Source organism: Glycine max, chromosome 18 (genome assembly GCF_000004515.6).
Source record: "Glycine max cultivar Williams 82 chromosome 18, Glycine_max_v4.0, whole genome shotgun sequence".
NCBI classification, from domain to species: domain Eukaryota; kingdom Viridiplantae; phylum Streptophyta; class Magnoliopsida; order Fabales; family Fabaceae; genus Glycine; species Glycine max.
The window spans coordinates 8333463-8361350 of NC_038254.2; the positions used below are offsets into that span (position 1 = coordinate 8333463).

General features: G+C 34.3%; 4 protein-coding genes across 4 annotated transcripts; 1 reads left to right on the forward strand and 3 right to left on the reverse strand.

The window, feature by feature from the left end:
• The first annotated feature begins 1133 nt into the window (after window positions 1-1133).
• Window positions 1134-2033, forward strand: LOC102667400 (uncharacterized). Its single transcript, XM_006603100.1, has one exon. It carries the CDS (start codon window positions 1134-1136, stop codon window positions 2031-2033), a length of 900 nt encoding a protein of 299 aa, XP_006603163.1.
• A 3934-nt stretch (window positions 2034-5967) lies between these two features.
• On the reverse strand, window positions 5968-10726 carry LOC100810186 (beta-1,2-xylosyltransferase). The gene is made up of 3 exons (XM_003551529.5): window positions 9896-10726; window positions 8230-8379; window positions 5968-7359 (listed from the first exon to the last, which is right to left on the reverse strand). The coding sequence occupies exons 1-3, from the start codon at window positions 10532-10534 to the stop codon at window positions 6637-6639; spliced, it is 1512 nt and encodes a 503-aa protein (XP_003551577.1). The 5' UTR covers window positions 10535-10726; the 3' UTR covers window positions 5968-6636.
• A 671-nt stretch (window positions 10727-11397) lies between these two features.
• LOC100812319 (beta-1,2-xylosyltransferase) lies at window positions 11398-18076 on the reverse strand. Its single transcript, XM_003551531.5, has 3 exons — window positions 17305-18076; window positions 13514-13663; window positions 11398-12632 (listed from the first exon to the last, which is right to left on the reverse strand). The coding sequence occupies exons 1-3, from the start codon at window positions 17941-17943 to the stop codon at window positions 11910-11912; spliced, it is 1512 nt and encodes a 503-aa protein (XP_003551579.1). The 5' UTR covers window positions 17944-18076; the 3' UTR covers window positions 11398-11909.
• A 3537-nt stretch (window positions 18077-21613) lies between these two features.
• LOC100815529 (pirin-like protein) lies at window positions 21614-27741 on the reverse strand. Its single transcript, XM_003551536.3, has 6 exons — window positions 27626-27741; window positions 27440-27489; window positions 27302-27338; window positions 27150-27178; window positions 26091-26289; window positions 21614-22362 (listed from the first exon to the last, which is right to left on the reverse strand). Exons 1-6 carry the CDS (start codon window positions 27739-27741, stop codon window positions 21867-21869), a joined length of 927 nt encoding a protein of 308 aa, XP_003551584.1. The 3' UTR covers window positions 21614-21866.
• Between the last annotated feature and the right edge of the window lie 147 nt (window positions 27742-27888).

The following is a 27888-nucleotide window of genomic DNA, read 5'->3' on the forward strand; positions in this document are numbered from 1 at the left end:
AAGACAGTCAGCATTTGTTAAGGGCAGACAGCTGTTACATGGAGTCTTGATTGCTAGTGAGGTGGTTGAGGAGGCTAAAGAAACCTTGCTTGGTGTTTAAAGTGGATTTTGAAAAAACTTATGACTCTGTGTCCTGGCAATTCCTCTTTTATATGATGAGAAGAATGGGGTTCCATGAAAAGTGGATTGGCTGGGTTAAAGGATGCCTTGCATCAGCCTCAATATCCATCCTTGTAAGTGGAAGCCCAACTGAAGAATTTAAGCCTCAAAGAGGATTGAGACAAGGGGATCCCTTGGCCCCTTTGTTATTTGTCTTGGTTGTTGAAGGGTTAACAGGATTGATGAGGGAAGCAGTGTCTAGAAACTTATTTCACAGCTTTATGGTAGGGAAGAACAAGGTCCCAGTGAATATTCTCCACTTTACGGATGACACCATCTTTTTTGGGGAAGCTTCTATGGAGAATGTTAGTGTTATCAAGGCTATTCTTAGAAGCTTTGAAATAGCTTCTGGCCTGACAATCAATTTTGCTAAGAGCCAACTCGGAGCAATTGGTCAGTCTGAACAGTGGATCAGATGTGCTGCTGATTTCTTGAACTGTGGACCATTGCAGCTTCCTTTCTGCTACCTAGGGCTGCCTATAGGTGTTAATCCAAGAAGGAAGGTGGTGTGGGAACCTATTATCAATAAATTCGAGGCTAGATTGAACAAATGGAGGCAGAGAAGCATATCAATGGTTGGTAGAATCACCCTAACTAATGTTGTCTTAACAGCTCTGCCTTTGTTTTACATGTCTTTTTTCAGGGCCCCTTCAGCAGTGATTAACAATCTCACTACCATTCAAATAAATTTTCTTTGGGGTGGTAACCAAGAAGGGAAGAAGATAGCTTGGGTGGTTTAGAGTCAAGTGTGTGCTGCTAGAGAAAGGGGAGGATTGGAAGTTAAAGACATTAAAGCTTTCAACAAAGCTCTCCTAATCAAATGGATATGGATGATGTTTCAGCACCCAGATCAACTGTGGAATAGAATTTTAATTTCAAAGTACAGGGGATGTAGAGGCTTAGATGAAGGGTCCACAAGGCAGCACTTCTCATACTGGTGGTCTGATTTGAGGTCTACAATTAATCACAACAGTATGGCAGATGTTTCAAAGCAGTTCATTTGGAAGCTGGGTAGGGGTGATCAAATTCTTTTTTGGGAGGACTCTTGGGTGGAAGGAGGGACAAGGCTAAAAGATAAATTCCCTGAATTATATCAAGTCTCATCTCAAAAACTTCAGACAATGGCAAGCATGGGATCCTTTTGTGAATCTGGATGGGAATGGAGCTTTTCTTGGAGGCGCAATCTGTTTGATAATGAAATGGGAAGAGCCTCAGAGTTTATTGATCAAACTGCTACAATGAGTCCATCTACATCTTTGAAAGACTCTTGGGTGTGGGGAGCTGACCCTAAAGGAATTTTCTCTACTAATTCTGCCTATCTTCATGTCAAAGCTGAACATCTCGATGAAGATCAATGTCTTGGTTTCCAGCACCTATGGAACATCAAAATCCCTCCTAGAGCCCTAGTTTTTTCTTGGAGACTTCTATGGGACAGATTGCCCACTAAGGATAATTTAATTAGGAGGCATGTTACCATTGAAAATAATCTATGCCCCTTTTGTCAAAACAAAGCTGAATCTGCCTCTCACTTATTCTTCTTGTGTCATAAAGTTATGCCTCTATGGTGGGAATTTCAATCATGGGTTAAGGAACCTAGAGTGCTCTATTGTAGGCCTATGGATAATTTCCTCCAGCACTTTCCCATGTCAGGATTGAAGGATACTAACAGAAGGTGGAAATTTTGGTGGATAGCAGCTACAACATCAATATGGAAGCTCAGAAATGACATTATCTTCAACAATCATCCTTTTGTCATCTCGAAGCTACTGGATAATACAATTTTCCTCTCTTGGTCTTGGATGAGGGGGTGGGAAAAGGATTTTACTGTTCCTTTTCACCAATGGTCTTCATCTATGGCTTTGGCTTTTAAGTAGTGTTTGTGTTGTTGGGTTGGGTTGAATTGTTTCTGTTGGGATGTTGGATAATTTTATTTACTTTTATGTCCCAGGAGATCCTACCTCCTGTGGCTTCTTGTAGTACCTCTGGTACTATGTATCTTCTATTATATATTTAATATAATTTTGGCCGTTCAAAAAAAAAAAACAACGCCGTTATGTACCTGCACAGTTTCCAAAAGAGTTGTTAGTTGTAAAAACATATCCCCCTCTCCCACTCAAAAGGTTCTCTTCACCTTTTAAACTCCCAAGACCATATGTCATAACCTCCAAAATCCCATATTCTCCTCCACCTCCAACTTTTGTTCCAAGATTAAATATAACCTTGGAAGCAAGTTTGCCAAAATTTCCTTCCAATCAAGTATCAACCCAAAATCTCACTTTATCCCCAATTCCTATTTTTCACCGGATCTCATCATCCAACCATTTTTCCTTATTAAGCCCTCCACACACTTGTAAAATGTAATAACAATGTGTGTATTCAAATTGTATATTTGCATGTTTACAACGCGAGATAAATAGCAACTTGTGCCAACAATTAGTAATTAAGATAGGCTAAAAATAAGGCAACGAAATGGCTGAGAATAAGGCAACAAGATCAACACCATAATGGCCAAATAACTATACAATATTTTTTAATAAGTAACCGGTGCTGGAATGAAGGGCTGAAGGAGAGAATCAAGGAGCAGCATTGCCAGCACATGTAGATGTACTAATTGTAGAGTTTCAAGCCAAAAGATAAGGTGCATATGCATATTGGGAATTGGATTTTTATCACTAAGGTTTAGGTGGTTTAAATGTAAAGTGGATGATTTCATTTTAGAACCTTAGATTAATGAATGCATTAGAAGTTATTTTTGTTTCAAATTCCAAAAAAGCTTATTTATTATAATTGGTGACAATCTTAATTATAAATATAGAAGAGAATTAGTGGAGAGAAAACACATGAAGAGAGAGTGTGTGAGAAGAAAGATTGTGAAATAAAGTCACTTTGTTGAGAGAAAAGTTTCTTTGTGTGAGAGTGTTATCATTCCTTGTAACCATTGAGCGGGGTACTCGGGTTTATAGAGTGATACACTATTTGGGGTGGGTTACAATCTTGTAATCATTTTTGTGATAGTGAAATAATTTTTGAGAGGATTCTGTGGGCGTAGGCAAGAGGTGTTAAACCACATTAAATTTTTGTGTTTGCTATTATTTTTCTATGGTGTAATCTTTGTGTGTTTTCACAATCCTTTGTGGATGTGGGTAATTTTATTTGTGGGAGCATTGATTACACAACAGTGGTATCAAAGCTATGGCCAGGAACACACAAAGGTTTGAGATACAGTTGTTTGATGGAAAAATAAATTTTATGATTTGGCAGAGTACTATTCAAGACCTTTTGGTGCAGCAAGATCTTGATCAGGCGTTAGAAGATGAAATGTCAACTTCTATAAATGAAACCGAGTGGACTAAGATCTAAAGGAGGATTGTGATCATGATTTGGTTAGCCCTTTCTCTCGAGATAAAACACAACGTGTTGAAGGAGACAACATCGAAGGCCTAGTGAAAGAAGCTCGAGAATATCTATGTGTCAAAGTCGTTAACCAATCGCTTATGTTTGAAGATGGATTTGTATCAACTCAAAATGAAGATGGAAGGAGATCTCCATGACATCAACAAGTTCAATCAGCTAGTAAGTCAATTGTTGAATGTAGATGATAAACTCTCTGATGAGGAGCAGGCGTTGTTGTTATGGCCTCACTACCAAGGTCGTTTAAAGCTTTGGTTCAAACATTGCTTGTGGGAAGATCAACTTTGAATTTGGATGAGGTGACTGTTACTCCTAGAGAAAATGGGAAAATGATGAGAACTGAAAATGTTGATGATGAACACAATGCAATAGCTATGATGGAAACTGAGCGAGGAAGGAATCATTCAAGGAAACATGATGGTCCAAGAGGAAGATCAAAATCACAATCGCGTCCACAACGAGATATGAATCACAATCGTGTCCACAATGAGATATGAATTACCCCAAAGCTACTCCGATGAAAGTTCACCCTTAGTCCAAAAACTAATTCAAGCAATCTAAGAATAATGTTGATAGTAAAGACATTTTTTACATTTACCTCTCCCATAAAGATTGTACCATCAACATATTGTAGAAAACTAATCTCATAATTATGCTTTCCAACCTTATACCCCTCAAATAAGTTTTTTTTTGTGCTTTCCACATCAAACCATTCAACCTTTATGTGACAATCAAGAAAAGAAAAGGAGCCAAGGGATCACCTTGGCATACTCCCTTTGTACACTTGAACTATGAGTTGGACTTCCATTCAGCAATAGCGAAGCCCAAGATGACTCAAGGCACCCCGTTATCCATTTAATCCAAGCACCATGAAAGTCAAGTCTACAAAGCTTATACAAAAAGGAACTCCCAAGAGATCGAATCATATGCTTTTTTGAAATCAACTTTGAAAATAAGACATTTTTCTTCCTTCTTTTAGCATCATCAACCACCTCCTTTGCCACCAACACACAACGTAAAAGTTGTCTCCCTTCCAAAAAGACGTTTCTTTCCGAGAGTGATCTTTATTGGAATGCCTTATAAAAATAAGTTATTGAAAATATAATCTTAGTTAGTTGAAGAGTATTTGTGTGATGATATCATTGGGTGAAAGTAGTTAAAATTTGTTTATAGTTAAGTCCACCAAATTTGTTTATGTTGCATATAATTAAATATTCTTTTTGTTCCTTTTTAATTGTTGAATTTTGAAGAATAAAATATATTTATATGTCATTTTCAAAGTTCTGTATTATATTAATTATTGTTTTGTTAATTTTACTCTTACTTTCATTTAATCTTTAATTAATTTACACATCATTTTTGTGGAGTAGAAATAAAAAAAGAATAAAATAGAAACTCGACTACTATTTTTTTAGGATCAAGAAACTTTATTGCATTTATTAGTTTCTACAAACCTTAAAAGATATTTTTTTTTTTAAATAATAGTCCCCTTAATTTTTTAAAGCTATTTTTCCCAACAATAACCGTAAACATAATTAAAAAATAAATTAATTAATACTTGCATTGAAAAGAGATATTTATCATAAGAATAAGTTGATAAATAGTAGAATGTATTGTTATTGGTAGTTAGTAGATAATTTATGACAAAGTAAATGAAAATTTAAGGATATTTTAGTTTAAATTTGTATCAATTAAATGTTTCTTAATTACTGTGTCATAATCTTAAAAGATTATTATTTTAGGGTGAAGGGAATAGATAAAAAGGAATGCAGATAATAAATGCAAACATAAATACAAGATTACTTTTAAGTGTATTAATTACTAAATTTATGTTTTACCCATAATTAATTTTAAGATCTACTAATAGTATACACTCATTTTATATGAAAATGAAAGCATATATTGGGTTATTAACAAAACAAAATATAATCATTGATTAGAAAAACTATCTCTTAAAAAATAATTACTGCTTAAATAATTTAATACTATGGACAATTTCAAAATAAAATAAAAATTTATCACATTATTAATTAAAATGAACCAATTTAATCATTTTTATTAATCTTGATAAATTAAATATTTATTTTTTATACATAAGACCAGATCGCATTAACTAGACTAGATGACATGACAAAAACACTCTTCATAATATTATTTGCAATAGAAAAAATATATATATACTAACAATAGAAAATAATTTTATATTATCATGTAATATAGCATAACATTAAAGTCATTAATTTCTTGTCTTTCAGATGTTAAGTTTCTCATACATTCTTTTCGTGCGGTTAAGAGTGATTCATTTAAAGGATTTTGTTGTCATATGCCCCCTACAGCTACAGTTACAGCAATACTATTAAATACAAATGGTTAAGGAATAAAAAAACAAAAATCAAATTATAGTAAATAAAACGAACGTGCATTTATCATCTGAAAATTCCAAAGAGTATTTAGTACAGACATGCACCAACAAAACCCTAATAAGAAATCACAAAAAAAGAAATCAGTCTCTCAAGAAATATTATGTCAGCCAAAAGTTTAACTCACTTACAAATGCAATTTGTATGTGTTACTTAAATATAAAGTACCTGTCAAAATTAGTCAGAAAATAATGTGCTAGTGGAAAAACCTATTGTACAACAAAGCCGTTTAAGGAGGAAAAATCAATATACAAATAAAAAATTTGGGACCCCCCTTTTCAGTATACAACTTGGGACAAGGAGCAAGTGAAGGAATCAAAATCCACAGCAAGATGCCACATACTGTGTCTGGTACTAACAATCCAGCATGCTATATAAACCAAGACAAATAGACCTTTCTCTCATGGCTTTGATTCTGCACCTTCAAGGGTGTTGTAGAATTGTCAAGTTAAATTCAGTTTAGAAGAGTTACGCTATTTCTGCTCCAACAAAATATCCCCAACTTTGAATCGCTTTCTAGTAACCAAACTGACTGCAATTAAAGATAAAACATTGCAAGCCACATATAATGTGAATCAGAAAATTAAAAATCACCTTCCATTCCACTACTCGAGCTCAGATATCAACACTTCCAAGCCCAAAACACTCAACATCCAAGGCTTTTCATTATGTCAACCAGTTCTTTGATCACGGTTCCAGTATCCGCATGTGATCCAGCAAGGTTGATTGCATGATACTCTAACCCTTTCCACCGCGAAATATATGCAAAATGAGGTCGTCTGAAATAGCTGCTAATGATCTCCAGAATCACAGTTTTAGGCAAAGCAGATACTATATGAGTAAGACCGGCACCATGGGCGCCAATGATGACCGATGCATCTTGAATGGCTCGCACCTGATCCTTCATAGACATGTGTGCGAACAATCCATTGACAAGGTTAATTTTACACCCTTTATAATTAGATGCCCAGCTCTTCAATGAGTCAAAGACTTCTTGTTCGTTACTTAGTCGTGATTCAACTTTACCGCCATGACGGGGATGAGCTAAATAATCTTCGCGACGAACAAAGAGAATGTTGTGTCCAAAGAGTGGTTTTCCACCACGGTGTACGTTTAAAGGTAGCCCAAATGCTGCTCTGACCATTTCTCCAAACTCAGAAAGGCGTGCAGTTTTGTGGTCATCGGGGTTTTGCCATAGTTCTTGAGCAGGAGCTCCATAACAATCTATATCTTCTGTTAGTCCCTTAAACAATGCCGTCTCATATCCCAAAGGTGAGAGAATAGCATGACGAAAACAAACTGAACCACTGAAGTTTTTAGCATATCTGAGGCTTGAGAATAAAGCTCTCCATGTCTCTTCAAGAGGAGCCTTAATTTTTAGGAGGAAACTATTAAATTAACATCCAATTTCCATATTTGTTAACAAGGTAAACAAAACTGACCAATATGTGAAGCATAGTACATGTGTGTTCATTTAATTTATGAAGAGAGAATAAGACAGTTATATTCAAGCAAAATAATTAACTTGTAAACTTAAAAATGAAAAAAAGAAAAAGAAAAGAAAAGCCAACATTGGTGTCTAACAAAAAACTCACAATAATCATGTTGTTGAGACTTCACAAGAGGGTATTGTAGAATTGTTGAGAATTGGAAGTTTAGAAAATTATACTTTGGATTGGTACACTGTATCAAAATTCAACCCCTCTTTCCTAAAGAATAACAAAATACCAAAACTATTGCACAGGCTTTGGAAATGCAAAAATAAAAGGAAAAGCTAGAAAAGTTAAGCTAGGTCAATTTAACATTAATTTTTCAATTATAATCAATATTTAATCTAAAGTTTCCTACCAAAAAAATTTAAGAAATCCAAATATATACTTCAAATATTGATTTTATTTATTTAGATCTGGAAACCCAGCTTGGTCCAATCAATCCCAAGTTATCAATAACTACTTGTTAAAAATTATTCACATAGTTAATAACCTCTTCTTAATTCTTCACATCTCAACATCCTTTTCAAATTTAGTATTTCAAAATCCTACATTTCACTTCCATAATTTTTGGGAGCTTAACCTAACAGCTAATGCCAAAAATCATTTAAAGAGGTAAAATGTATGCAAACCAACATCACAATAGATACTGCATGCTTTACACTTTCTATGCTTTCTTAGAATGGAAACCAACAGCATTAGAATGTTGAAATTAAATGAAACAAATAAACAAAACTGATCATGCATACCGCACAATGGCCGTCAACAAAGATCAAATGTGGTCGATTAGGCAGACCAGTCACTCTAGAAGAAACATAAGCACTGTACCAGTCTGTAACAGTGTGAAAAAGATTAGCATACTCAAAACGTGTCACCAGAAGGGCAGGTTCCTCAATCCACTGCAAGTAGAAACCCTCTAGTCAAGCACACAGAAAAACAAAAGTTGTACAAATAAAGATTACAATATACAGTAAATTCTGTCAAGAGAAGGCAATTGTGAAAATTAAAAGCCAAATCAAAGAGAAAAAGTATACAGGGAATGAAATGAAAGGTTTTAGCAATTGAATATCGAATACACATTCATTATAAAAAGAGAGGAATGATTGCATCTCTAAGAAAGTCTCTTAGGCCCGAAGCTTGATATAGAATAAAGGTATGTTTATGGCCACTCTTTGGTGTTCTGTTCATGGCTTTTTCAGGGGAATTGCTATCTCTAATAAGCAGAAAAATTGGGCAGGACTTGCTGCATTCTTAATTTGTTCTATCATTTTTGCATACAACTTTTTCTATTTTGAAGAATTTCCCATCCTCCACTTATCTCTGAAAATAAATTACTTTCCTTTCCTATCAAATAACCGATCTTACCCAACCATTACATTAAACCCCCCACTTGATCAGGAAAAATAAAACACCTATTTCCCCCTAAAAGTGAACCTCAATTTAATGAATCTTTTAGAAACAGACAAGGTAATAAATTAATAACGAATCACCATAAGAAAAATCCAATTCAGAATCATCAAAACAATGAAAATCAACAGCCAATGTCATAGACTCCACAATAATTCACACTCAGTTCAAGCACTACTCATTAAACACTCACCACTAAATTCACTAAATCCCAGAAAAATAAAACCCTCAAACTTTCTCCCCAGTCCAAAATTAGAAACCCTACATGAACTCCTAATCACAAACACCAGCATGATCAAAGCCATAAAAATCCAAAAGTTCCACTCCACTCACCTCATCAGACTCAAAATCCTTCCGTCCCATGATCCGTATCTTGCTAATCAAATCCCGCACGGTAACTCGTAACATCTCATAAACACTCAGATCACGAATGCCGCAAACAAAACAGAGAGAAAAAGGAAAAGAAAAAACTCTTTTCTCCTAGTCCAAATTTAGAAACCCTACATTAACCCCTGACCACAACAACCCACATGAACAAAAGCATAAAAATTCAAACTTTCCACTTCCTCGCCTCGTCACACTCAAAATCCTTCCCTCCCAAGATCCGGTTCTCGCTGATCAAACCCTGCATGGCGTGTCTCGTAGCATCACTCATAAACACTCACATCACATGACCAAAGCCACAAACGAAATCCAGAAAAATAAAATAATAAGAAGAAAACCTAAAACTTTCTCCCGATTCCAAAATTAGAAACCCAACAACATAAGGCTTTAAAAATCAGTCCGTAACCGCGATTCAACCACAATATGAAAGTTTTTAGGTGTCTGCAACCCGCAACTGTGACCGCAATTTAAAACCTTGTACACAAAAACCCAGCACCAAACAACACACACACCCACATGATGAAAACTCAAACTTTCTCCCTAGTCCAAAATTAGAACTCCTAAACACAAACACCCTTATGATGAAAAACCATGAAATATTCAAACTTTGCACTCCCTTCTCACCTCATCACATTGAAAATCCTTCCCTCTCACGATCCGAATCTTGGCGATCAAGTCTCGCATGGTGTGCCTATCGATCCCTCCCCTTGGCACATACTCATCCAAAAACTTTTTGTCAACCAAAAACTCCCGGTCAACGACTTCACCCCCGTCAACCTCAAACGCACCGTTTTGAAATGCGGGCAGCTCCTCCTCCTCCCTCCGCCCCATCACCGCCGATAAATCCTCCCCGCCCTTCGCCATGGCGATCCTCTCCGGTACCATGCGGAGCCTCCCTCCCTCGCACACCGAGCTCCGGAGCGTATCGCTGTGGCGGCACCGGAACCACCCGGCTCCGCCGCGGGAGAGGAGGAGGTCGCGGCGGCGCATGAAGCCGTTCCCGAAGTAGGCCTCGCAGGAGCGGGGAGGGGCCGTGGTAGGAGCCTGCGACCACGGTAGGTAGGAGGGGAGAATAGGCCATGGCTTTGAGAAGTGCGTTTGGTGGGAAAGTGGTGTGAGATAGGTGCGAGGTTTTTTGAGTTGTAAAGAAGAAGAAGGAGAAGAAGAAGTTTTGTGGGTGATGAAGTAGAGGAAGAGAGAGAAGGAGTTGAGGACGAAGAGGAACAATAGCGTTCGAACAAGCAAAGTGGTTCTTCTGTTCATGGCTTCTTCTTCTCACTTTCACTTTCTCTCTCTGAAGCGGAGATGGAAGGAGAAGTAGGTGCGTGATTTTCTCAAACGAAGCAGGCCAATAGGGTGATGACATATATCACGTCGTGACGTGAATTTGGTCCCTCTTCTCTTTCTTCTTTCTTCTTTCATAAGGTTTTCTTCTTCCTTCCTATTCACTTATGTGTAACGTTTTTTTGTTTAACTAGATGTAGACGCGTTTCTTAATACATGTTAAATATCTTAGTATAAAGTATCCTTAACTAATATTAGGAGTATTCTTTTTCATTTTCATAATAAATTAAAAAGATTAAAAAAAATATTAAAATATACGTAATATTTTGTTTGAAATTTAAAATATTAATTTTTTTTAATGTCCATGCTAAAATTTTAAACGTCATACAATATAATATGAAACAAAATATAATTTTCTCCTCCCAAACATATTGTTTGTATTTTTAAAGTATTTCTAGCCATGCTACTTATTGTAAATTAGATGACAGAAAAAGCAGAAGTTTTGTGGAGATCAAATTCTACTCAATTCCTAATAATAGATGATATACATAAAAATGTTTAATTTAAAAAAAAATAATCCGCTAAAATATCATTTCAACCATTATGTTTTTTAATTTTAGTCTTATATTTAAAAAATATTATTTTGATTTGTTTATATTTGTGAATAGATATAAAATGCTAATTTCTTTCATTAGTGATGATGTGATATTAATATTATTATTTTATTATATTTTCTCGTGCCTAAAAATGTCAAATTATTTGTCTTAAATGATTTAATACTGTATGCATTAAATACTTCAGACAAACAAGTTCACTGAAAATTATATCAGGCAAAAGCTTAATGCACGTACAAATTCAATCTATACGGATTACCTCAACAATTAACATAGAATCCGTATCGAAAATACACAGAAAATATGAGCTCGTGAAAAAGCCTATTGTACAACAAAGCGGGGTAAAATTGAGACCCCTCTTCTGTATACTGTGTGCCAGGTACTAGCAAGGAGAAAGTGAAGGAAACAAAATCCACTGCAAGATGTCACATACTGTGCCATGTACTAACAATCCAGCATGCAATATAAACCAAGACAAATGGACCTTTCTCTCATGGTTCTGATTCTGCATCTTCAAGGGTATTGTAGAATTGTCAAGTTAAATTCAGTTTAGAAGAGTTATGCTATTTCTGCTCCAACAAGATATCAGCAACTTTCAAGCACCTTCGTAGTAACAAAACTGGCCGCAATGAAAGGAAAAAACATTGCAAGCCACGTATGAGATGTGAATCAGAAAATTACAGATCACCTTCCATTCCACCACTCAAGCTCAGATATCAGCAGTTTCAACCCCAAAACACTCAACATCCAAGGCTTTTCATTATGTTCGCCAGTTCTTTGATCACGGCTCCAGGATCAGCATGTGATCCAGCAAGGTTGATTGCATGATACTCTAATCCTCTCCACCGCGAAATATAAGCAAAATGTGGTCGTCTGTAATAGCTGCTAATGATCTCCAGAATCACAGTTTTAGGCAATGCAGATACTATATGAGTAAGACCAGCACCGTGGGCACCAATGATGACCGATGCATCATGAATGGCTTGAACCTGATCCTTCATAGACATGTGAGCAAACAATCCGTTGACAAGGTTAATTTTACACCCTTTATAATTGGATGCCCAGCTCTTCAACGAGTCGAAGACTTCTTGCTCGTTACTTAGTCGTGATTCAAGTTTTCCACTGTGACGTGGATGAGCTAAATAATCTTCGCGACGAACAAAGAGGACATTATGTCCAGCGAGTGGTTTTCCATCATGGTTTACATTTAAAGGTAGCCCAAAAGCTGCTCTGACCATTTCTCCAAACTCAGAAAGGCGCGCGGTTTTGTGGTCATTAGGGTTTTGCAATAGTTCTTGTGCAGGAGCTCCATAACAATCTATATGTTCTGAAAGCCCTCTAAACATTGCCGTCTCATATCCCAAGGGTGAGATAATAGCATGATGAAAACAAACTGAACCACTGAAGCTCTTAGCATATCTGACGCTTGAGAATAAGGCTTTCCATGTCTCTTCAAGAGGAGCCTGAATTTTTTGGAAGAAACTAATAAATTAACATCCAATTTCCATATTTGTCAACAAGGTAAGCAAAACTAACCAATAAATAAAACATAATTACATGTTTGTTCATATAATTAATGAAGAAGGATGAACACAGTTATATTTAAGCAACGCAATTTAACTTGCAAACTTAAAAATGCAAAAAATATCAAACACTGGAGTCAAACAAAAACTCATTAATAATCATGTATTGATACTTAACAAGAGGGCTTCTATTTGACTTGCAAGTTTAGAAGATTATACTTTGGATTGGTTGTGTACAACTACAAAGTACCAAAATTCAAACCCTCTTTCCTAACAAAATACCAAAATTATTCTACAGGCTTTGGAAATGCAAAAATAAAAGGGGAAGGTAGAAAATTTAAAAAAACTAGATCAATTTGTCATGCAATATTTTAGATTATAATAATTATTTAATCTAAAGTTTCCAACCAAAAAGGTTCAAGAAATGCAAAGATATACTTCAACTATTGATTATTTTTATTTAGATCTGGAAACCCAGTTTGGTCCAATCAGTTCCTTTTATCAATCAACAACTAGTACTTGTTAATTTCAAATTTAGTTACAAAAATTACCCACGTAGTTAATAACCTCTTCCTAAATTCTTCATATCTCAGCAGTCCTTTTCAATTTTTGTATCTCAAAATCATACATTTCATCTCCATTTTAGGGTGCTTAATCAACAGCTAATGCCAAAAAGTCTTTGAAGAGGTCAAATTTATGCAAACCAACAGAACCAAAGTAACTGCACCCTTGTCATTTTTTATGTTTTTATAGGATGCAAACCAGCATCATTAAAACATTGAAGGTAAATCAAACAAATTAACAAAGGTGATCAAGCATACCTTACAGTGGCCATCAACAAAGATCACATGAGGTCGATTAGGCAGAGCGGTGACTCTAGAAGAAACATAAGCACTGTACCAGTCTGTAACAGTGTGAAAAAGATTAGCATACTCAAAGCGTGTCACCAGAAGTGTTGGTTCCTCAATCCACTGACAAGTAGAAAACCTCATGTCAAAAGCACAGAAAAATAAAAGTTGTATAAAGAAACATAACAATAAGACTACAGTAAATTATGTCAAGAGGAGAAGACAATTGTGAAAATTAAAAGCTACAAAGTGAGAAACTATACAAGGAATAATAAGTTTTATCAATTGAATATCTCATACACATTTATTATAGAAAGAAGAGAATGATTGCATCTCGAAGGGAGTCTCTTAATCCCTAAGCTTGATATAGAATATGGACACTCTTTTGGTGTTCTGTTCAAGGTTTTTTTTTCTGGGGAATTGCTATCTCTAATAAGCAGAAAAATTGGCAGGACATGCAGCATTCTTAATTTGTTCGCTAGTTGCACTCTCCCTCTTATCTCTCAAAATAAATAACTTCCCTTTCCTATCAAATAACCGATCTTACCCAATCATTGAATTAAACCCCCCACTTGTTCAGAAAAAAACAAAACACACTTATTTCCCCCCTAAAAGTGAACTCAATTTAATGATTCTTTTAGACTCGGACAAGGTAATAGATTAATAATGAATCACCATAACAAAGTCCAACTCAGAATAAAAAAAACAAGGAAAACCAACACCCAAAGTCATAAACTCCACAAGAATTCCAACTCAACTCAAGCACCACTCGTAGACACTCACATCACGAAAGTCACAAACAAAACCCAATAAAACCTCAAACTTTCTCCGGATCAAAATTAGAAACCCTACCCCAACCCCAAACACCCACACAAACAAAACCATAAAACTCAAAACTTTCCACTCCCCTCACCTAATCACGCTCAAAATCCTTTCCTCACATGATCCAAACGTTGCTAATCAAAATCCCACATGATGTGTCTCGTAACATCACTCATAAACACTCACATCACCAAAGCCACAAACAAAACCCAGAAAATAATAATAATAAAAAACCGTCAAACGTTATCCAGACTAAGGAAAGAAAGATGAAGAAGGCAAAGGCGAGATCATGTTTGTTCATTAGTGTTTCACAAATAATATTCATCAGAATCATGACTCTTAAATCATCCAAAGCAATTTGGGATTATCTGAAAGAGGAATACGCTGGAAATGATAAAATACTAAGCATGCAAGTGCTGAATTTAAGGAGAGAATTTGAGCTTCAAAGGATGGAAGAGTCAGATACAATCAAAGAATACTCAAACAAATTGTTGGGTATTGCCAACAAGATAAAGTTGTTGGGAAGTGATTTTACTGATTCGAGAATTGTAGAGAAAATTTTGGTAACGGTGCCGGAGAGGTATGAAGCATCTATAACTTCATTAGAGAACACAAAGGATCTGTCGAAAATCACATTGACAGAAGTGCTACATGCCCTGCAAGCTCAAGAGCAGCGAAGGTTGATGAGGCAAGATCGTGTTGTCGAAGGTGCTTTGCCCGCCAAACATCATGAAGTTGATGAAAGTAAAAAGGATTTTTTCAAGAAGAATCAACCAGCAAGCAGCGAAAATAGTGCAAACAACCAAAACAAAGATAAGGATAAAAAGAAAAATTATCCACCTTGTCATCATTGTGGCAAAAAAGGTCATGCACCTTTCAGATGTTGGAGGAGACCAGATGCAAAATGTAACAAGTGCAACCAGATAGGACATGAAGCGGTGATCTACCCTAACAAAAATCACCATGATGAGGGAGCTCAGATTGCTAATCAAGAAGAAGAAGACCAACTGTTTGTGGCCACATGTTTCTTGAGTAGTGAATCAAGTGAAAGTTGGTTGATTGATAGTGGTTGTACGAACCACATGACATATGATAAGACTTTATTCAAAGATTTGAAGCCAACTAGTGTCTCAAAGGTTAGAATTGGGAATAGTGGCTATATTCCAGTAAAAGGAAAAGGAACTGTTGCAATTTCAACGTGTTCAGGTACCAAATTAATATCAGATGTATTTTATGTACCTAACATTGACCAAAACTTGTTAAGTGTAGGTCAGTTAATTAAAAAGGGGTTTAAAGTGTCCTTTGAACATCAACATTGTTTTATCTATGACATTGTTGGCCGGGAAGTTCTAAAAGTTAAAATGAAAGGTAAAAGTTTCTCATTTGATCCAGCAGAGGAGGAGCATACAACCTATTTCACTCAAGTCACACCCACGGATTCAAGCACAAGAGACTTGGTCATTGTCATCTTGAAAGAATGTTAAACATGAAAAAAAGGAAATATGCAAAAGAAAATTTGAAGAAGTTTCAAATGGAGGAATGCAAATCTGCTAGCACACTAATGAATCAAAAGGAGAAGTTCAGAAAAGAAGAAGGTGTTGATAACATTGATGAAGGATATTATGAGAGCTTGATTGGATGTCTAATGTATCTCACTTCAACAAGGTCAAACATTCTATTTTCTAAAAAGAACAAAACTGGAATTTTTGTTGACAATCAAGTAGCCATTGCTATTGCAAATAATCCCGTGTGTCATGGGAAGATTAAACATTTCAACATCCAGATTTATTATTTGATAAAAATGCAACAAAGTGGAGAAGTGAACTTAATTTACTGCAAGTCTAAAGATCAATTGGCTGACATGTTTACAAAGTCACTACCTATCAACAAACTTGAACTCAAAGAATTGGAGTTTGCAGTTCCAAAAGCAAGGAGGAGTGTTGAAGATATACTTTTGTAACTGCATAATATTTTATTTTTCAATTTTTAAAATAGGATTTAGTAAATAAGTTGGTTTCTTATATTTTAGGAGTAAGTCAATTTTAATGGATTAGCCTAGTCGATAAGTGGTTCCTATCTTTAGGAGCAAGTTAGTTTTAATATTCTGTTTTGTTAATATCTTGTTATCTAATTAGTTTATCTTTTGTTATTTATTGTATCGCTGAGAACAATTTGAATTAGAATAGAATAATTCTTTTTCTTCTGCATACTGATTGTCTCTCTTCTCTTCTCTATTTTTTGTAATTTCCTCCTCAAAACCAACAATTAAAAACCCTAATACCAAGTTTTAAAAAAGGTTTGCAACCAGTTGAAACAACATCAAGGTTTTAGGGTGCTCGCGAGGCTGAATCTGCCGCACTTATCCACAGTTTCTCATAATATACATGATAAAACCATAAAAATCCAACCTTTCCACTCGCCTCACCTCATCACATTCAAAATCCTCCCCCTCCCCCCATCCGAATCTTGCTAATCAAATCCAGCATGGTGTGTCCGATAACATCATCGTAAAGACTCACATCACCTCACCAAAGCCACAAACAAAACCCAGAAAAAAAAGAAGAAAAAAAACTCAAACTTCTCCCTGGTCCAAAATTAGAAACCCCCAGCAACTAATGATCAAAAAAAGAAACCCCCCTACAACTAAGGTTTTAAAATATTGCAGCCGCAATGTCAAGGTTTTTAAGTGTCCGTGACCACAATTGAGTCCACATCAGTCACAATTTCCTACAATATAAGTAAAAAAAAAAAAAACGCAGAAAAACCGCAACTGCGACTCCAATTTAAAACCATGTACACAAAAACCCAAACACCAAACCACACACACCCACATAATGAAAACTCAAACTTTCTCCGTAGTCCAAAATTAGAACCCCTAAACACAAACACCCACATGATCAATCAAAACCATGAAAAATTCAAACTTTGCACTGCTTTCTCACCTCATCACATTGAAAATCCTTCCCTCTCACGATCCGAATCTTGGCGATCAAATCCCGCATGGTGTGTCTATCAATCCCTCCCCTTGGCACATACTCATCCAAAAACTCTTGGTCAACCAGAACCTTCCGGTCAACGGCGACCTCACCCCCGTCAACCTGAAACGCACCGTTTTGAAACACGGGCATCTCCTCGTCCTCCGTGCGCCCCATAACCGCCGCCAAATCCTCGCCACCCTTCGCCATCGTGATTTTCTCAGGCTCCATGCGCAGCCTCCCGCCCTCGCACACCGAGCTACGGAGCGCGTCGTTGTGGTGGCACCGGAACCACCCCGCGCCGCCGCGGGGAAGGAGGGCGTCGCGGCGCCGCGTGAAGCCGTTCCCGAAGTAGGCCTCGCAGGAGTGGGATCGCGCAGAAGTGGTCCAGGGGAGGTAGGAAGGGAGAATAGGCCATGGCTTTGAAGAGTGAGGTTCGTGTGAAAAGGGTGTTAGGTATGTGTCTGGTTCGAGTTCTGATTTTTCTTTTTCTTCTGAAGGAGAAGAATAAGAGGGTTTGTGGGTGAAGTAGAGGGAGAGATAGAGGGAGTTGAGGACGAAGAGGAACAAGAGGGTTCGAATAAGCAACGTGGTTCTTTTGTTCATGGTTTCTTCTTCTTCTTCTCACTCACTCCCACTCCTACTCTCACCCTCACTTTCTCTCTCTTGTTTTTCTCTCTCTACGGTGACCACGACAGAGTTTGTGTTGTGGGGCGAAGAGGGAAGGAAGGAAGGAGAGGTGCGTGTTTTTTTTTTTTTCTTTAACGAAGACAGGCCAATGGGGTGATAACACGTGGATTTGGTCGTCCCTCTTTCTTCTTTCTGAAAGGTTTTCTTGCATCAGATTCACTCCTTGCGTTTACCGGAAGGCATTGCTGTGACAACAAAAGCAAAAGTCAAAAGTTTGGTGCGGATCAAATTCTATTCTTTTCATAGTGCAGCCTAAGGGATCAGGATTCTCTCCCGTTAACTTTTTAAGTTTTAACTGCACTGATCTCAACCCTTAAAAATGTTTCATTTTTATATTAAAATAAGGTTAAATTCATCCTTTGTGATTTTACTAAATTTTCAACTAGGTTCTTAAATTTTTATTTTTTTTAATTTTATTTAATTGGATCATTCTGTTTAATTGTCATTATAAAAAATTAACTATTAACACTTAAATAAAGACACACTTCTTGATCGTGTTATAAGTACACATAATTGAATCAATTTGAGATATTTTTACTAGAGTTAATACTTAATTAAAGACATACTTTTGAATTGTGTTATAAGCAATTTTAACCTTTTACATAGTGAAATAAATATGAGAGACTTGTGAAAGAATATTTATGTTGAATTGATCCTTAAAGACTTATAAAAGCACTCAAATTCACTTAATTTTATGTGCTTACAACACACCTTGGCCAAAAGCACGGTCTATTATTTATATGAATTAGATGGGTTCATTTTCATAACGAAATTAGATGGAATGACCCACTTGAAAAGAAAAAATGTTCTAGAACTTCATTGAAAATTTGGTAAAAGCATGAAAACTTACTGAATGATTTAACCTTAAAATGAAACATGATTTTTATTTGGAAAATTTATTTGTTTATTTAATCTCTATAATTATGTAAACTTTATTTTTTAATTCATATTCTTGAAAATTAGGTTGTTGGTTGTGAAATAATAATGTGACATTTTTATGTAAATGAATAATGTGATAAAGTGATTTATAATTTAAAAATTATCATGAAAATAACAAAATTGAAACAAGAATCAAAGTTCTTTTCTTTCTCATAGCCACTTAAACTACTAAACCACTTACTTAAGTTATACGGTAAACAATACATATAAAAGTAAAAATATTTAATAAATAAATTATTTAATTTATTATTTAATATATTTTTTTCTTAGTCACTTTTGTTTTTTTATAATTTGTTGTCTTATTTTTATCTCATTTTTTACCACATCATTAATCTATATAATTATTTTAATAATATGATATTTATGTAATAAATTTCTAAAATTGCAGTGTTATAACATTACATACATACAATTATAATATTAGTTATAGTATTATAGTATTATAATGCTATATACATAAATATTATAACATTGAAATTTTATATAATAATAATAATAATAATAATAATAATAATAATAATAATAATAATAAAATTCCTCCTTTACCTCTTTCTAATTCAAAAAAGACTTCATCGCAACCTTTACTAATTACAATATTTTATTATTATTTATAAAAGTCAAATTCTAAGTATAAAACTTACAATAATTTATACATATATATTGTTCAACAACTATCCCCCTTACTCCCTTTCAAAAAAAAAAAGTATTCCCTTTACTCCATTATAGTATTTATAAATTACAATATATTTCTTTCCAACCTGCCGACCCTTAGCAGTGCACTCTCATGGCAAAAACACCAGCTTGGGATCCTTTTCCAAACTATTTACTAAAAAGGAGCTATTTTTAAATTATTTATTGAGGAGGTCTGTTTTTATTTGCATTAGACATAGGCACAATTCAACGGGAAAATGACATGTGACATTGAGTTGTGTTGTACCAAAAGCTTTGCACAATGAATTGCTACATCTGCAGTGGCGCAACCACTTTTAAACAGGCTATGTCAACGTGTGCTTTCGGCAACATGTGTTGTTATAATTGCAATGACACAATTACTCTTGATTTTTTTTTTCTGGATCTTCAGACTCGATTTCATCAAAGGAAATTAAGACATCTCATAATTTAGAATTCAACCTAAAAATAAGCAAGATGTGGTAAAAAATTATTTACATCAAAGATAAAACTTAAATACTATCACATAATTATATTGTAACTTCAACACATTAATTACCTGTTAAAATTCTCTTGATTTTAAGTGAAATGAATAATATGTACACTAATATCATCTAACTATGTGCAAACCATTATATATAATACATTTATTTACTTTAAAATAATTTATTTTAAAAGTTATATTTATAATATTTTTTATTAATTGAAATTAGTTTTTTTTACACTAACAATACATCTTTATTAAATTTTGATAAGTATTAGCTAATTAGTATTGATTTTGTAAAATAGTTTATTGCTTGATTTCTTTTAAAAATATTATTAATTGTCATTTTACAAGAATTAAAATGATAGTTTTATAATTAAACAAAAATATGAAAATTTTGTGAAAGTTAAAATTTAAGTGACCTGACCAATATTATAAAGAATAAATAGTTTCACCATATAGATTATTTCAAATTAAATAGTGATATTAAGTTTGAATTATATATATATATATATATATATATATATATATATATATATATATATATAATTACATTAGATAATTAAAAAATTATCTCCAATAATAATTCTGTGACTGGATCAGAATTTTTTTTGTCACTATTTTCTTAATTATTCAATCAATATTTGTTTAATTTTTTTTACATTATAACAGTAATTGACATTTGAGTTAGGTAGTGATTCTCTTTTTGATCCCACAAACCACGTGAACAATTTTACAGTATAATAGTAGTTGACATTTGAGGGACACATTATAATATTTATAACACTTAAATAATTTTTTTTAACAAACGGGACTCGCGCCTTAATAAGAACATTTTATCTTCCGAGGATAGAAATATTATATAGCAACATCTACTAAATAAAACTAAGTGTGAAGATCTAGAAAAAATAAAATTAAGATTGGTTGCGCCATTGCACTATAGCATCCCATTGTGCAAAGCTTTTGGCACAACACAACTCAATGCCAAATGTCATCTCCTCGTTGAATTGCACCCCTTACTTTGATGCAATGCAAATAAAAACAAACCTTCTTGATAAATAGTTTGAAAATAACCTCCTTTTGGTAAATAATTTAAAAAAAGACCCCAAACTAGTACTTTTGCCGCACTCATAATGCCATGATACCATCACTTTCTCCATTAACAAATCTACAACCATCTTTATCGAACCCTTAAATTTCTTTATTAAATTCGTGGATAATGTTTTATATTATATTTATTTTAATCCTCATGATGTTCGCATTATTTATATTTTTTTAATAAAATATTTACTCTTTAAACAAAAATAAATAAAGGTCAAAATTATCTAATAAGAAACATAAAATTATAATCATTGCCTAAAAATATATCTTTGTCTATGAAACTAAAAATAGAATTTATATGAAAGAATGATAAACACATACTTTCATGTCTTTTATATTTATTAGTTAGTTCTTCAATTAATTTTTACCAAATACGCTAAAGGAGGAACAAGGAAAGATAAGTCTTGATTAATTTAGTTGTTGCTTATCATCATTCATTACTAGAACTTGGAAAACGGACATCTTTCCTAAACTAATTATCTTTTTAATTGAAAAAAAAACATGAAAATTCTTCATCTAATTCATTAATATAATGTTAAGCTATACATATGAGGATTGCGTGCAATATTTATTTTCCCTCACTCCTTAATTTTCAAAACAAACTAATGATTAGTGCTAATAAAATAAAATAAAATAAAAATGAAGATTAATTAATTTGGCTTTCAGATCTCCAATGTCTTGCTTTCTCAAATCCGTTGGCAAAGTTCTCAAAATCATCAATGGTTTGGTCAATCTCTTCTTGTGTGTTCATGACAAAGGGTCCAAATTGCACTAGAGGTTCCCCCAAAGGTTCTGCTCCAACCAAAATGAACCTAAGGAGCTTAGAAGATTGGTTCCATGCCTCTAGGCCATCCCCAGCACCAAGAAGAAGAATATGGTGAGAATTTGAAGGCTGAGATTTCATGTTTCCAAAGATACCCTCTCCTTCCAATACATACACAAAAGCATTCCAAGATTTTGGTATAGGTTGTTGCAAGTGACCTCCAGGTTTGAGAGTGAAGTCCAAGAACATGGTTGGTGTCCTTGTGTAGATTGGAGACTTTATCCCTAGTGCTTCACCAGCTATAACTCTAACCTTGATACCATCATCCTCAGCTTCTGCTATGTCCTTACTCAACACTTCTTGATACCTTGGTTCAATCCTATAATAGCAGTACAAAACGGTTATACAAGATTAGCTTAAAAGTTTGTTTGGATTAAAGTTAGAAAGTTTCTGAGCATTCGTTTGCGCATTCTGAAGCACCAAAAGCAGAAGTAACTCTGTTGTTGGATTGGAAAAAACGTTAATTATGTCTAATGTAACTGGCTCCCAAACACGTACTTAAAAGTTAGGAAATTGTTTTTAAAGGACTAGGATTCTCTTATGTTAGCAAACAACATAACAAAGTCTTGTTATGAAAGAGAAATATACATGAAAAATTAATGAAGCCTGCAGTAATATGGTACGTCCAACTACAATTATTTCATATCTTTCTCATTTATAACAAGGCCAAAACTAACATGAGAGAATCTTAATCCTTTCTTAAATATGACCAAAAATCAGTTTAACATAACTAGTACTTCCAAAAAGCTATAGTGAGAAAGTAGACTATATCTATATTGGGTAACTCAAAACCTGACAAACTGAAACTAGCTACCACCGGCAATATGATGCCTTTATTGTTGAAGTTACCATCATCATAGGCAATATGGATGAGAGGCACATATGCTTGCCATGAGTGGCGGACCTACATTAGGTTGAGGGTATGCACTTGTACTTCTTCATTTTTTAAAATTCACCAATAATTTTTTTTTAAATTAAAAATTGTAAATAAAATTTTATATTTTTGTATTTTATTTCATCTATATTTATATAGTTGAACCCACTCATTTTATTTTTTATAATTTGTCCCCACTAACTTAGGGTCATGGTTCTGTCATTGCTTGCCATTTCAAACCGTTATGCACACTTGCATCATGCTGCTATTGAAAAGCACTTCTAGGAAATGGTCCATGATGGCATCGGAATCATGAGATAAAGTGGCATGTGAAACTAAGCAAGGTATATATTAATTCCAAAAGTTAAAATTATATTTGACTTTTTTTTCTTTGTTTAAGCAACTTTACAAGATCTGGCATTGTGTGAATCTTCCAATAAAGGGGATCAGAGATCTCTAAGGTGGAGAATGGATTCTTCTAGAAGAACCCTGAAGATCTCTGACATATCTAAAACAAAAAACAAAAAAAATATTGAAAATAAAAAATAAAAAATCAACAGAAAGGAAAGAAGGTCATTATGGTCTTTGTGGAGGGTTGCGGGCGGTCGTGGTAGAGAGACGCGGAGGGGAAAGGGAAGGGGGAGGGGGGTCATCACCGCGCAGAGGAGAGATGGAAGGGGAGGTCGTCACTAGGCCACGTGAAGTGGAAGGGAGGGGGGAGGAAGGACAAGGAAGAAGAAGGTGGAGGGGAGGGGGAGTGGCAGGGAAGAAAAAGAAAGAAAAAAGAAGATGAAAGGTTAGGAGGGAGGGATGAGAAGAAAAAGAAAAAGAAGGAAGGGGAAGGTTGGGGAAAAGAAAGAAACAGAAGAAAAAGGAAGCGTGGGGGAGGGAGAAAGACACCATGAAAGGAAGCACTAGTGACCGTAGTGTGTACACAGTGATGAAGGAAGCACAAACGATTGAAAAAAAAATGAACGGTAATAGTTGGAAAAAAATTTGTACAATATAAATTGATTCAAACAATAACAATTTGTACATCCAATTGTCATTCTCATTACTTAATTAATTCTATTTAATTTAATAAATAATTAAATAAAATTTTTAAAATGAGGTTCATGTGAGACTTACAAAAAATAATCTAAGATCCCAAAATGAGATTTATCACTAAAAAAATAAAAGAGATCTTAAAAGATCTTCAATCCTACGTGACTATGTGGGATCTAACAAAAAATGATCTAAGATCCCAATTTAAAATCTACCACTAAAGTTACTCTAAAGAAAGGAATCGCTTTTTGTCTTATTGATGGTAAGCATAATCCGAATTAAACAATCACTCAAGATGACATAATGATGATGACCAACGATGCAAAAAAATATGTCATCTAACCTTGAGGCCAAGGCAAAGGTAACATTTTTGAGAAAAGAGAAAAGCTTAAAAGTCTTCTCCTTGATGGTTACCTCTAATATCCTTATTGGGGGATCTTTATTATTCAAATTTTCTTAAAGGTGGGCTAGGTAAGATTTAATATGTAGAGTTTTAAGCCAAAAAAATAAGATGTATTCACATTGGAAATTGAATTTCTTTTATCACTAAGGTTTAAGTGATTTAAATACAAAATGAAATATTATATTTTACTAGATGAACCTTAGTTGAATGGATATATTGAAAGTTATTTTTATTTCAACTTCCAAGAAAACTTATTTATTATAGTTGGTGACAATCTTCACTATAAATAGAGAAGAGAATTAGTGGAGAAACAAAACACATGAAGAGAGAGTGTGTGAGAAGAGAGATTGTGAAACAAAATCACTTTGTTGAGAGAAAATTGTTTTTGTATGAAAGCATTATCATTTTTTGTAACCATTGAATAGGATACTCAGGTTTGTAGAGTGATACACTATTTAGGGTGGGTTACAATCTTGTAATCATTTTTGTGATAGTGAAATATTTTTTGAGACGGTTCTATGGATGTAAGCAAGAGATGTCAAGTCACGTTAAATTCTTGTGTTTGTTATTATTTTTCCTACGGTCTAGTCTTTGTTGTGTTCTCACAATCCTTGTGAGTGTGGGTAATTTTATTTGTGAGTGTTAATTACCCAACAATAGTATCAGAGCTATGGCTAGGAGCACACAAAGGTTAGAGATAGGGGAGAAGACATCACAAGGGTACAAATATGTTGGTTCAAAGTGAGGATGCAAAGTGTATAAGGGGAGACACTTGGTGTTGTGAGGACAGAAAAATAACAGCAACCTTTGTTATTTGGATGGACAAGCCTTGAAGAGAAACCATGAAAGCAAAGTGAAGAAGAAATTAAAGTTTTCTAACGTTATAAAAGTGTTTGGAGATACTTCCGTTGGAGGAGAAGTTTGTTCACTCTCAAATTGATTGAAAAATATTTCTCTTTTGGCTTAAGGGAGAGAATTGTAGAGTTTCATGCCAAAAGATAAAGTGCATGCACATTGGGAATTGAATTTTTTTATCACTAAGGTTTAGGTGATTTAAATGCAAAGTGGAAGATTGCATTTTACTAGATGAACCTTAGTTGAATGAATGCATTGGAAGTTGTTTTTGTTTCAACTTCAAAGATAACTTATTTATTATAGTTGGTGACAATTTTCACTATAAATAGAGAAGAGAATTAGTAGAGAAACAAAACACATGAAGAGAGAGTGTGTGAGAAGAGAGATTGTGAAATAAAATCACTTTGTTGAGAGAAAATTGTGTTTGTATGAAAGCATTATCATTTCTAGTAATTAACCATTGAATAAGATACTTAGGTTTGTAGAGTGATACACTATTTGAGGTGAGTTACAATCTTGTAACCATTTTTGTGATATTAAACTATTTTGAGACAGTTCTGTAGGCGTAGACAAGAGGTGTTAAATTCTTGTATTTGTTATTATTTTTTCTATAGTGGAATCTTTGTTGTATTCTCACTATTCTTATGGATATGAATAATTTTATTTGTGAGAGTATTGATTATTCAACATAATGAAACATAAAAAATACCCCGATCAAAATACAACAATAACAACAAAATTTTATCCCATTAAATGAGATTACATGTACGAATAATACAACATTATTCGACTCAATTAAAAACTAATGTTTCAAAAAATGCCCTATGATAAAAATCCAATGAGCAAATAAAAAGAAATTTAATTCACTTACATTTTATATTTGGAAGCCAAGTTGATCCACAACTGTAGACCCCTTTGGGTTCCTTGAGCCCCTGGCATTTTTGAGTGAATTCCTTGAGCCCCAGGCATTTCTGAGTGAACTATCCCTCTCCCTGCAGTCATCCATTGCAAGTCACCAGCTTCTATTGTTCCCTTATGTCCTTCAAAATCTTCATGCATTATAACTCCCTTAATAAGACAAAAGATTGTACACTATTAATAAATAAATGCACAGGCACAAGGGAAGGGACTTACATAGCACCTTCACAAATCACAACTTTAGGTACAAGTTGGTAGTAGCTTAGTTGGTATTCTAGAAGCAGATAAAAGACATTAACATGTGGGGTCATTCTTGTCTTTTTGCTTATGTAACCAGCTTTAGGGGCAATTCTTTCGTGGTTGTTTAGATGTCACTTATTAATATGGCTGATTTGGCAACCGTGAATTAACTTTTACATGTGTATGCATGGCATAATATATCTGGTTATTCAAATCAGAAAACCATATATTTAGGCTTGCTTTTTTTATTGTCTCTAAAAAGTTGCGTTTTTAAAAAAACAAATTCTCCCTCCGAGAGTCTGAGTATGTTTGAAAGTGTTTATCTAAATGTTTGTTCTAGAAGCACTTAAATAGAACACTTGAAGAAAATATAAGAGAATGAAAAAATGTGTCTCTCATCTGTTTCTGTCTTTTGATTTTTAAAACACTTATTTTAAAAACAATTTTCAAAATTTAATAGAAATGGATTTGATAAATACTGTGCAATTGTTTTACAAAACAATTTTGAAAACATGAAAATGAGAAGGGCATTAAACATTTTACATGGCCTCAGTTTCCATTTATGTATTATTTTGGGCCTCACCTTTATAATTAGTCCATCAAAATAATATGTTTCCAACTTTATAAAGGATTTCAACAGAAGTCAAATAACCAATAAAAAGATTTGCCCAATGATGGCAAAAAGTTATATAGGCCTCATGAGATGTTTGCCATTGGGAAAATTGAGTATGAGAAGAAGCCTGTGAATTGAAACATTCAATTTCCTCTATCTGCAACATGTATGTGACCGTCTCAAAGCCTGTTTTAAAAAAAACAAACAAACAAAAAAGCATCACAAAGAAGGAAAGATTAGTCAATATATCTCATCAGAGAAAATTTCTCAAAAACAAAATAAAATGACTAGAAAAGGCCAATTTTTAAAACCTATGGGGGTGATCAGGAAAACCAGCAGGAGCAGTAAGTGCAATGTTACAAAATTTGACATTCTTAGAGAACATACAAACAAACAAACACATTCACTTTCCCCTGCAATAAAACAGAGCAAAAAACAGGGCTTGGCACCTGAGAATTCATCCAACACAATGAAGGGATCAAAGTACTTGAGCTCAAACCTGATCAATCCCACTTAACAAATCAACTCAAAGATCTCAACTTTGCAATGAGTGCAAACTTCTAATGCAAATTGAAAAAAGGGTCTCGAAATTTTATTTTATTTTTTACTTTTTTCCATTCTCTGTTATTACTTACCGTCCTATGCTTCTTCTAACAACAGCCCCGACACCCTCAATCTGAGGTCGTGCCAAGAATTTCCTGGCAACAAGACGAGGCTCATTCAGAAAACTGCAACCTTTTTTCTGTGGCATTTTGTGAAAGGGTGAAAACCGCAAGTACCTACACAAATGTTGAAAGGATTTTGCATTCAATAAATGTGCCATCAAAGTTGAAAGAATTTCTATCCAAAATTTGCGTGGTCAAGGAGTTTGTCATGGAAGTCAATAACTGCTAGCGAG